Source organism: Glossina fuscipes, unplaced genomic scaffold (genome assembly GCF_014805625.2).
Source record: "Glossina fuscipes isolate IAEA_lab_2018 unplaced genomic scaffold, Yale_Gfus_2 59, whole genome shotgun sequence".
In the NCBI taxonomy this organism is placed as follows: domain Eukaryota; kingdom Metazoa; phylum Arthropoda; class Insecta; order Diptera; family Glossinidae; genus Glossina; species Glossina fuscipes.
In genome coordinates, this window is record NW_023998431.1 from 2,146,312 (window position 1) to 2,158,849 (window position 12,538).

Genomic DNA, 12,538 nt, shown 5'->3' on the forward strand with positions numbered 1-12,538 from the left:
AGTACGGCCTGTATTAAAACACCCCTCGGTCATATAGTTACCTTCGTATCGTTGACTCGTAAATTCCATAGAATCACTGCAGAAGCAATTTCGGTTTTTGATCTAGGAAATTTGGGTTGGGATGCACGTGTGTGTGGCTGCACCTTCTTATGAAAGTCGATTATTTGCCGTTGGAGTGGTATTAGTCATTACTTTCATTGTGAAGCGGCCCCATCGACTCATCGGTTTTATTAAGTGAGGTCAATTTTAATGTTCCTATCCTCCCGACATGCAACTTTCTCTGTGAACATAGCCAATGCAGGTTCAATTATGAAGCTTGTCTGTAATAATTTGAACGAGATTTATAACTTGATTCCTGCTGTTGTCATGAAGACTATTATTCTATTATATTATATGTCCGCCTACGACTTGCGTCCTTTTTTAATTTAAGTTCTATTAGCCAACTGCGCTCCATCAAAATACTAATTCCCGTTTACGAGAGGCACAACGAAGTGATGTAATTTACTCTCCATGTTATGCATGGGCTTGATGCGTAATGATATTCACATTGTTTATTTCAATATATGTACCCACAAATATTCGTAGTTTTAAGATCTTTTTTACTTTAGTTGTTTAGGTTGAGCCTTTAATTGTATGGATTGCGCAATTTAGCTGAATCTTCACTGTAGCTGAAGTTTGTATTTATAAATAAATAAATAAATGAGGAAATGAGGCCCCTTCAGAAAAGACAGAAAACCCACATGCTATTCTTAAAAGACGTGTACGTGAAGGAGAGATTTGAAAAGCGTCAGTGCTGCTGCCAAGTGCATTATGAAGAATTAATTAATTATGAATTCGGCTATAGAATTATACATTGTCTTACCATTTTCTCTGTGTTTTCGTGGCACGTAAAGCGCAAATCGATTGATTCTGAGTTTGACAATGACAGCAAGACAAGTACGTTGTTAGAAAAAAGCGGGAGTGCGAGTGAATAAGAATATATAAACATAACGTGATCTTGGGACTGGTGTCTTTGCACAATTTATCTGCAGCCATCAACAAAGTCTGCTTCAAAAATCTTATAATTAGTCCAAGACTTTTCTAACATTTCTATGGCTCTCTTCTAGGACTACATGTCAATATCCTCAAAGTATACTTCTGTTCTCATAATGATCGCCTAGAGTATACTTTTGAGCATCCTTTCGTAAACAGGCAATAATCGGTGTGGGTCAGACCTGGAGAATACTGTAAGAGTCGCTACAATTCAATTTTTCACGCAAAATATTGAATAAACTCTCTTTTGTTATCTGTAAAGAGGGAGGCATCTCTTGCAACTTCGTTCGTTTATCAACAAGAATAATTGTTACGATATTTTTTAATTATCTCTGTTCGATATCTGCTGGGTGCAGAATCCGTCCGTAGGACCTTATTTAAAAATAGAAATCCACAGACAACTTGCGATTTTCAGCGGGCAAGATTTGCAATAACACCTTTCAGGTCAATGCTGAGTTTGAACGGTAAATTTCCCCATCGTAAAGCAATGTGTAATAAACACACGAATTTCGAATTTCATAATTCTTTTGAAAGTAACGTAAACAGAGTTACCAAACACGCCATAACTTACGCACAAATGATCGAATTTACACGAGATTTTGACGAGGATTTTAGTTAGGGGCGACATCTTTGCGTCAATCCCCGGAGCTATAATAGCTTTCTTTTTTTATTTTCTATAAGTAGATGTTTGGGGATAATTCCGTATCGCAAACTTAACTTTGATGTGCACTTGGTCAGTAGCTCTGCGAAAATATTTCTTAGGTTAGGGAAATTATACAATCTTAACGTGCCCTCCCTTGCCAGTATAAGTTAAATATGCCATTAACTACTCTATTGAAGTGTATCGAGTTGCCTCGCGTATAACGCTTTACTTTTAAAATGAAACTCAAAGACCATGTATCTTCTTTCGTTCACATGCTTTTTTGAAATTTTCTTTCTACGACTACTTAAAATTTAGATTAAGCAGATTAACATGTCTCTATAAAATCTTTCAATTACAAGCGCCCAATCTCCTAATCGAAAGATCAAAGGGTCTGTGGCTGAAGGCTCGTTTAATGCTTGTTCAGCTCGATACTGGAGTGCACCGCCGTCGGCGTTGGGATCCTCTGGGGACTCCTTAAATGCTTTTAGTTGGAAAATTGGTCTCAGTCTTGAACATGTAAATGCGTTTTGACAAAGGCCGCTGACGATTGCAATGGTTAACGATAGACCAAGTTAACATGATTTATAGTAATGGAACTATGTACATTTGACCATGACTTTCAAGCTGCTAGTAAATACAAATACACAAAAAGAAAAAACAACAATAATTGCAAGCTTTTTAAACCTTAATATCTAAACGTCAATATCTGCCTTAGATCGTAGATTACTGGTGAGAAAATATGAACTCTTGTCGGCAAATAATTGCCAATGTCTTCGCCACTGTTTTTCAATCATTTTTAGAATACACAATTTGCAAACTATATTCACCGACCTCATATTTTAAAACATCTCGGAACAGAAGTGGTTGGAATGTAATCAATGCGTGCGCTCTGTTGAAGGATAACGGTATTGGTAAGGTTTTCTAACGATACGTGCAGATCCCTAAAATAGTAATCGCTGCAGTGTACACTGGCGGGCAACTCTAGGACACGGGAATATGAACGATAAGAATACCGATAGTTCTGTCGAAAATTCCCCAGGAAAATGCCTTCACCTAAGCACAACGGACCATATCTTGACTCTCTTCATCCGTGAGAGTTATTATAATTTTGTAAAGAATGGTGTTTCGGAAATAACTAGATTGAAAAAAATATGCTTTATCCTTTGTCCTACATCTCATATTGGGGGTTTGTTTCTTGAAACCTGTGTCATTGACGATATTAAAGGTTAAGTTCATATTTCTTTTGGCATTCTTTGACAAAATCTAGTAAATTAAGATAGAATTGTGGACTAATGTGCGCCTTAAATACTGAAAGTAACGGTTACGTGCCCTTTCTCCAATTTGTTTGCAATGGTTTTTGAGCAAAAGCTCGTGTTAACACTGGTCCAACGACGCCTTGACGAAATTGAAGGAAAATTACCATTGGGCGAGTTACGTCGTCACCCGACACAGCTACGTTGTGCAGACGGAAGCTGAAACCGTGTTATTTTTAATTAATAGCGTTTGCCAATACGGCTTTCATTAGCATAGGCATAGAGCCTTCTTTTAAGTATATGTAGAAAATCAAAAAGATAGTATCAATATCAATATTATAGTTAAGCTGAACGAATCGGTGAGTGGAAAAAGTAGATGATTTTTTTTCTCTTCCGATCAAACAAGAATGTAAGTCGCGTAAGGTAACGTCAATACGCATGTGTACTGTTGTCTATAGTCTACTAGTAACTTCTTGATCCCCTTATAGGAAAAATGGCCCTAATTTTGACACGACATGCAATGCTACCCGCCATGGCTCAGACAAAGGGGTCGAGTTATTATAAACGAACTCGGTTGAGTCGCACCTTTTAATGAAAACCATTTAGAAGTATTGTGTTTTTATTTACTGTGAAGAATATTTATTTAGATTAATTTTGCATAAAAAAGAAGGAAAAAAATAACAAATACAATAATTTAGTAATACATACAATTGAATAAGGTATAAAGTGATTGTTGTGAATAAGAGAAAAACGAAAAAAATTAAAAAATTAAAAAATAGAATATAAAAAAAAATTGAAAATAATTCTCATAAATTATCATGCAAAAAATTTTCTTTTGCTCTGGACTTTTAATTAATTTCATTCCATTATTTGTATATTGCACCGAAATTTCTTAACTCTAGATGAAATTTTTATTTCTCAATTTGTTGAACAATTGATGCGAAAGTGGATTGCTAACTAGTCGACCTCAATACGTTGAAAAGCATTTTTATAATAAAACGAATCAAATAGAAAGAATTTGTATTTAATTGTAACTAAAAAGGAAACTATTTTTATTTCACCGCCATTCACTTTTTGATGTTTAAAGATCAAAAGCAAATAACTCTAAAATGCATTTGCGTATAAAAATTAAATACATATATATATATATATATATATATATATATATTTACGAAAACAAACATAAATGTGTTCGATTTTAATAACATATATAAAAAGAAAGCGAATACATTCGATTAACGGAATCATTTTAAACATTTTATCATATATTGAAATTCTCATCTTCCTCTCTTCATTTGCATATGGGCTTATGGTTTCCCGTGTCCCGTATTAAACTAAACTCAGTCTGCTATTGGTTTTTCTTAATTGAGCTCGCCACGGTATAATATTTTCATTATCGGTATCAACATGATGCTGTTGTTGTTGCTGTTGCTGTTGTGTTTCATTAGGATTGTCAACGCCATGACCATTAGTAGTAATACCATTTTGACCGTAACCTTGTGAATTTTCTTTATTATTATTATTATTATTATTATTATTGTTATTGTTATTGTTATTAGTCATATTGCCGGAGAATATGTCGGCAGCACAAGAAACCATCGAAATATTATCGATGGACATTGCTCGATTTTTCAAACGCCAAGTATCCGCTATTCGATTGTTTTCTTCCACCTTGGGTGTATAAATTGTTGCCCTAAATATCATAATACAATAAAAGTAAATAAAAACTTGTTCAAATTTTATTAGATCATTATAAACTAACTTAAGCTTATTTTCAGTTTCCTCACGACGGGCCAACAAGTCACGTTTCCATTGCGGTATCTGAGATAATCTTCGATTTTCGGCCTCTTTAGCCATACGCTCTTCGAATTCTTTTTTAGCTTTTTCAGCCGCTTTCTTAGCCATCATTTGCCTTTTCCAATCGGGTATGATATTCCCAGCTTGATCTCTTTCCGGTATCTGAAAATATATCTTCGACAATTTATGAAAAGTCCGCTATTGATATGCAAGCGAAATTGTCACTTATTAACTAAACTCACTTGATCGACATAATTGGATGCCGTAAATTGTTTCGTTATTTCGGTATAATGTTCCGAATCGAAACGATTTGCCATTTGCTTTTCAACTTTCATTTTCTTAATTCCCGGTATATCCTTCGAGATTTTAAGTTCAGCTATTAAATCACTTTTCAAATAAGTATCTGTTGTGGAGGATAAGCACTGCATGCTGAGACTTCGTGCTGGCATTTGATACGGTTTTGGTATCTTTTGAGTGTCGGTACGACGCAACTATTCATCGAAAGATAATTCATACTAACAATAAAACTTTTTATTTTATCTAAAAAATGACTCACTTGAACACTATTCAAATCCTGTATAGAAATGGCTGAGAGGGGCTGATGCTGTTTTCGTATAGTTGTGTCTGTATGATGGCTTTGCGTATGGGTGTTTATTGATTTTGAATTATGATGGCGATCGTTATTCTGTATGGTGTTATGATGAGTTAATGGTGTTAAAGGCAATGGAGGAGGTGGCGGTGGCTTGGGCGGTTCAATCGTAGTCGAATGCTGATTAGTCACTTGTATTTGCATATAATCTTCAGTATCTGTCGACCTAAAATGATAAAAATAAACATTCCTTTAGATTCAAATAAGAGAAGAACAAAGTTTCACATTCCTTGCAGAAAATGATTAATGTTTGCCGTTTGGAAAACATGTTCGAATTTTTGCAGTATCATTAAAGTACAGGTACAGAGTTATAGAAAGATTTTGTGGCATCATTCATTCTATGGCAGATGATATGACATTTTCATTTCATGATTGAAGATGAATAAATTTCTGAATAACTTTAGTTACCAGTTTGAAGATCTGTTCAAAATTGAGCGTCTATCTATTAATCAACTTGGACCATTTCTGCTACTGAAAGAACCTAAGTAAGTTCTTCAAGTTTTTTGCCGCAGCTTATAAACTTTCGAATAAAAAATATTTTTTAATATTTTCACATGTTTATACCTTACATTGTTTAAGATAAGCTTGCCCTTCATTACATCTATAATTGCAATGCAATTAGACTGAATTAGATCCTACGCTCTTTGCAATAAAAGTTTATGAAGGTTATGTGGATGTACATAAAGCTTAGAATTTTTGGAGGGAGACCAACCTCTTAACCTCGTACCAATGGCTTTAGATTTATTATATAAATCGATTTAAGCCTCTCTGTTCTCTGCTCTATTCGAAGTCTGTATATATATATATATATATCATATATATCATATATAGTATATATATTCTATATCTATATATATATATATCTATATATATATTTTTTTTTTTCTGCTCATTCTCTGTAAATAAATAAGATAGTGACTTTTTACGGTTCTTTTAAGCTGTTTTGTGAGCATCAAATTGATTTTTAAATTGGATGTAGAGATCCAGAGCCTAAGCGTGCTCAGTTCCATCTTTTTATCTCAACCTCTATGACCATGAATTTCTCGTCAACAGAGGATGGAGTCTTTTATTTGCATTTCATATATTATAACAAAGCCATAACACCGCCCTTCTAAATCGGCGGTTTCTCTTCACCTTACGACCTCGACAATGTCGAAATAATGAATGTCGATTTTGTGAAGTATTGAGGTGGCCAGAGAAGTTCCTAGTATGAGTTGGTGCCTGTTGCATGCTGTATTAATATCTGCTTCTTATACATTTAAATCGAAGGGGGTATTAGCTGGATGGCGTCCAGGAAGCATGGACAATCCAAAAGCAAGAGTATGGATAATATATGACAAGCGTAAAGCCGATAACTCTAAAGCACTATGGATCAAAACTAGGGAATCCACGGAGGTCATATTATCAGCTCAGTCAATGTCACTTGTACCCAGGCATAGGGATAGAAATAGAACTGGCTGCATTGATAAAACACGGACAAAAGAAACATACGCTAAGTTAGCAACTTTCGGAGGAAAGCTAGCACCTTTTGGTATTTCTGTAGGGGGAAACGGAGTATATATATACATATATTTTTTGAATAATATTGCAAAAATTGTCTAGTCATGAATGACGCCATACGTATGATATGCATGAACCTGATTAAACATCAAACGTGATGGTGGACAACTGTGCGATATACCTCAGTAGAAACAGTGTATACAAATGCTTAGGTTTGAACCTTGGAGGGAAACTTAAGTGGAAGTTGGTTCGGTGACGTGTGAAGCCTGACCGCTTGGGTACTTGCGATTATTCCGGTAATCCCCAAATGCGGAGGCATTAAATAGTTAAAGGTGTACGATAGGCTTCGCCTTGTCCTAAAGGAAAGTTGCTATACGTACCTAACAGGATGCTTGCGTTACAAAAGCAATGACAATATTAATGTATGGACGCCTTTGGATAATGTGTATAAAACCTAAAGCCAACTACTGTTAGGAACATGTAAGTAGTTTAATTGTACGTATTCGCAATACCACATCGTCAACATTGGTAATAAATTTCTTTTATGCGTTTCCATGTGGCTGGTTTTTTGGTTCGCTTCTCACTCGGCTGGTAAACTAGTGTGCATGTTTATGAGTCTGCATTAACTGTTACTTTAGCTAAACTACCTTGTTTATTAAAGGCGTTGAAATAAATGCCTTAAGTGCGGGTATTCGCATTAGCTAATTAATTGAGACCACGTTTATCTCTGGATCTCATTTTGAAAGCAAAAGTAAAAGTGTTTTCATAGTTTTTGTGAACATGTACAGATGCAGAAACCATTTAAGATTAGACCATTTCATTGAAGGTGAAAACATTGATAATGACTTCTATTCCGAAATTATGTTACATACGCTTTTACTTCAAAGACGAGAACTTGCTTTCTAAAAATGATCAAGAGAGGTAGTAAAAGCAAGAAATTTCGAATTACTCTCTCCTAAGCTAACTTTATATCATAAGTTATACAAAATTCATCGCCTTTTGAACTTTTTTTTTGTTTTTCAAATTTGATACAAGCTAAGGAAATAGTAATTTTTTGACAGCAGGGGTGGGTTCCTTTCCAATAATGAGAAGATTATGGTAGATCATTTTCTCCCTAAATTGGTTCTAACTAGTGAAACTTTGCCCGTATGCTGTTTATCTCATCGTCTGACTTCATTAAAACTAATTACAAGTCTCTCATTTATGTAAGTACGAGTCTGCGTCCAATTTGGTATTCGGAAGTTGAACTCTGGGAACGTGAAGCAACGCGAACTTCACGTAGTATATGGTCGGATATCCTAGAGTTAAGGCTTCACGGCAGATACACAGAAATATTTATCGGGATCTAAGAATCACATTCAAGTCTTGCGTTTATATAAATGTGATTTCGAATTGGTATTCACAGATCAAGCCCGCGGTAGGTGAGCACGCTTGAATTAAGTTTTCACCCATGTACCATGAAGTACATGTTAAGATCTGTCTGCGAAACATTTTAGATTATGCCATACACATTAGTGGATTGCTTGCATCTATATAATTAGTCGTTGCAGAAAGAGCGTTTCGATTCATATCTTCAAAGCTGGCGCATTATGGGCCCCGAGAATAAATGTACGCTTCGGAAAGAGAATGCATTTTGCACTTTGATGTAAAAATTAGTATTTGTGCACAGATGGATGTTCAAAATGTTCTCTTTTCCTTGTAGGAAATACATAAGTGATGGAAGAGCAAGAGAGCGACATCTGCACCGCCAAGGATCCGAAGATTTATCACCAAACGGCATTGAAGAAGAAGAAAAAGCGCGACCATTCTATGCCGCGTAGTTTAATTCAAAAACAAATTTTCGTATGATTGACGATTTATTTTTGGATATCTGTTGAAATATCCAGGTTTATGAAAATTCGACTATTTGCGACGGTGACACACCCTTTTCAAAGTGAAGAAAATGTTCTCAGTCTTTGATAATTGGGCGTAGCAAAGTTTTCCCGCTGTGTGGGTAAAGTGTGTTGAAAGTAAGAAATCGGATACATTTTTAAGTATCGCGGTTGGGAAATGTTTGCTTAGTTCCAAAGGATGTTTCGGTAAACCGCGTGTCATTATTTTATCATCGGATATCGAAGAAATTTTGTAGCGACGAAGTTCTATGGCTGCAAAAAAGTGCACAAATAGTCAGTTGACGAAACGCCGTATATGGGAAACAACACAATCGACATTTTCACGAATTTGATCCCGAAAGGTTCGATACTTTTAAGATAAGCGAAACCACTTTATTCGGCAAAATTTTGTGAAATTTCCCTTTGATTTAATCAAATTTGAAAAGGTAAAAAGTTAACAGAGAAAAATTCGATTTTCTCCCATCAAATAAAATGAGTTAAGAAACATATCAAAATATTGAATGCGACTATTCATTCGATTGATTGTGTTTAGCTGCAAAATGATTGCTTAAATTCTAGTCCTGGAATTGAATTTTCACTGTTACGGCACTTTTCCAGTTCTGAATTTCGTTTACACTTTGAATATTTGATTGCATTTAGCGAGTATTACTAAGCATTAATATCTCTGGTGCTAGAATTTAATACTTGTTAATTGTTGGCTTTTATCGATAGCATACAAAAAATGATTAAACAAAAGTTCAACGATTTCTTATGCTTAGCATTTACTTTAGTAGTTCACTATGTTCACGTTTCAACATTAATAAATGTAATCCGAACTGATTTTCATGAAAAAGATTTCGGATTTATTGCAAGAGAAAATATTCCATTTTATGCTCAAGAACGCAAGTGTACCTCTGCCAGGTGCGAGGTTTACGATGCTGTAGTATCATTGCAATGCAACGTTCAATTGAAACTGAATTCAAGTTTGATCGTATTCGAGATAATTAAGACAATTTGGTCATCTGCAAAGATCCGTTAAGTGTTAACGTAACGAACGCTATTGTAAATATGTTGTGATACAAATTAAATGTTTGCATTTTTTGGCAATTGTTCGCGGCGAACAACTGTGGCGAGACTAATGGTAATTCACACAAGAGAGTCACGCACTTGAAATATTTAGAAGGCTTTTTTATTTATTTTTTTTTTGTTTTTTCGGATTAACGCAAATGACTGGTAATACGCTGGCTTCGCTGTATTTAGTAAATTAATGAAAAAAAAAAAAAAGAAATAAGCTTTACTTACCTCGCCGATGAGGGACACGAACGCTTATCACTGATGCTTTTCAAGTATTCCGATGGCTTTATAAGATGAGTAACGCCATCCTGTGAGTTATTTGGAAAACTGGGCGGAACAAAGGGTAAGACCAACTGTTTGTTTACTAAATTTGGTCCGCCAGGTCGTCCGGTCACACTATGTCCGTAATGGGTCAATTCGTAATGATCTTCAACCGATGAACTGTATATTTGATGCTGCTGATGCTGTTGCTGTTTAAGCTGCTGATAGTGATGCGAATGATGTGCGGTGTATGCTTGGTGATTGCCGTTGCCAATGTTAATGCCACCACCACTATTGCCTGTGCCGTTGTGCTGCAATTGCTGGTAATGGTTTGGATTTCTACCATAGCTACCGTTCTGAATGCAATGTTGTTGTTGTTGTTGCTGTTGTTGTTGTTGTTGCTGTTCATATTGATGATTTCTATTGTAGTTGTTGCTAATATTATTGTTATTACTAACGTTGTTATTATTGCTGTTGCTATTGTTATTGTTGTTATTGTTGTTATGATGATGATTATTGTTAATTTCACCATTACTGTTGGCTCCATTTACCGCTGCAGTTGCCGCAGCAGATGATTGCTGTTGCACTCCTGTACCACCATTAAGCAATTTGGCTTTCTTGTTCGCTGAAATTGAACAAATTTATTTATTAGATGCACACTGCGTTGCTAAAATGTTTACGTTACATTCACTCACTCACTATACGCTATGTCTTAAGCGAATCTATAATATGTGTATCAACAATTATATTTATGTGTGCAACGATACAATTATTTATATATGCATATATATATATATTATATATATGCATATTTTTTTTTTTCTTTCTTTCTATATTTCTTTATACAAATAATTGTGTATACCTGTGCGCACTTATGGCTTGAAGATGATTCAGATTGGTTATGCCTACTTAAGCAGTAGAGTTGATTTAAGTAGAAATATATTTAGTAACAAAAAAATAAACCAGACTTATAGCTAAAGTATATGAGATACATATTTGTTTTAACACCATATTCAGTTTAAAACTGTTTACTCGTATATATGTGCGTAAACTTGTATTACTTTATACGAGCATAAGTTGTTCTCTTATTTTTATTATTTAAGTTATGTCTGCAGACAGTTTGTTATACTCTTGTTGGAATGTAGCAAAAGTGTGCGATATTTTTGAATGTGCGTTTGCTTGTGTGTGTGTGTGTGTGTGTGTATATATATATATATATATGTGTGTATATATGTGTGTGTGCGTATTGCATTGTGCATTAGACCATTTTCGAAATAATTACGTATGGCTACATACGTAGATTTAGCTGTTAAATATTGATTTGAGCCAATTAAAATTTGATACTCTTTTTATGCCTACACAAAAGGATTGATTCACTTTTGCATCTGTCATAAGGCTTGTAAGCATTTATAAGCTTGAGAGGCGTTGTATGTTTATGTTTACCTTTATTCGTCTATATTCGCGATAAGAATCATTTTTCGATCGATTTAATCGCCGTCTGAATCCGTCTGATGTCTGTCGTACATATTTTTATGTTCAATTTTTATATCGCAATTTTCGATTTATTTTAATAATATTCCTCACAACAATATGTTCCGGCTCAAGAGCATTTATTCCTATTAGAAATGGTTTAAGATCTGACTAACATAATATTTTGAGCAAATCAGTGTATGCGAAACAAAAGCTTTTTTTTTCCAAATTCATTTTCCGAAACAGCAACAAGTTTTTATATCATTTATTAGTAAGAATGTTGCTTTTATTTTGCTTCCGTTTTCCAATTTCTACACACAACATAACATAAAATATATATGAAATATACAACTTACATATAACACTATATACATGCATTCTTTTTGGTTTACTTGATATGTTCATGGTTCTTAACATGATGGGATCCATTGTAACTGTTCTTGTAGTTGATGGCAATAGATTTCTTTTCTCTTCAGATGCAAAAACAAAAAAAAAGTGTTTGTGTATAAACAATTCTAAGCATCTTAATGAGTATACTTCAATTTCGAATGAAATGTATTTAAAACATGTCCAAGTATAATTGTAATAATTAATAAAGAAAAATGTTTAACAAAATAAATATATTAATGTTACTTGGGTATCTACGTATGTGTGTAAATAAATAGTGTCAAGAGAGTTCCCTACTCGTGGGAACAAATGGCTTGTTTATGTGTTCATTTTCACTTCTTATATATTTTGCGCGTTCTTTTCTATCCCATCTAGCGAATTGATGGTTAATGAGCCAGCACTTGCTCTTGCGGGTATGAGTGAGGATTATAATTGCAGTCTAATCGCCTAGTCAGTGGATAATTCATTGTAAAACGCAGCAGTTTTTCTTTTTGCTTTTCTTTCTGTCTATGATCACATGACCAGCAGATATTGGCTCAGGTATTAATTGATGAGAGATTTGAGCTAAAGAGATCGTATCATTATTATCTACTGATTTGAC

The 12,538-nt window shown here is 34.5% G+C and overlaps 1 protein-coding gene across 2 annotated transcripts in view; it reads right to left on the reverse strand.

The window, feature by feature from the left end:
• Window positions 1–4,118: 4,118 nt before the first annotated feature.
• Window positions 4,119–12,538, reverse strand: part of LOC119637507 (putative uncharacterized protein DDB_G0289263) — a 67,297-nt gene continuing 58,877 nt past the window's right edge. Inside the window, exons 7-11 of one of the 2 annotated variants that reach the window (XM_038033571.1) lie at window positions 10,048–10,705; window positions 5,282–5,540; window positions 4,968–5,216; window positions 4,691–4,887; window positions 4,119–4,621 (exon numbers count right to left, since the gene is read on the reverse strand). In XM_038033571.1, the coding sequence (XP_037889499.1) occupies window positions 4,258–4,621; window positions 4,691–4,887; window positions 4,968–5,216; window positions 5,282–5,540; window positions 10,048–10,705 (1,727 nt within the window). In that variant the 3' untranslated portion in view covers window positions 4,119–4,257. Of the gene's footprint in view, window positions 4,622–4,690; window positions 4,900–4,967; window positions 5,217–5,281; window positions 5,541–10,047; window positions 10,706–12,538 lie in introns of both variants that reach the window. The other variant, XM_038033570.1, reaches the window with a different exon arrangement.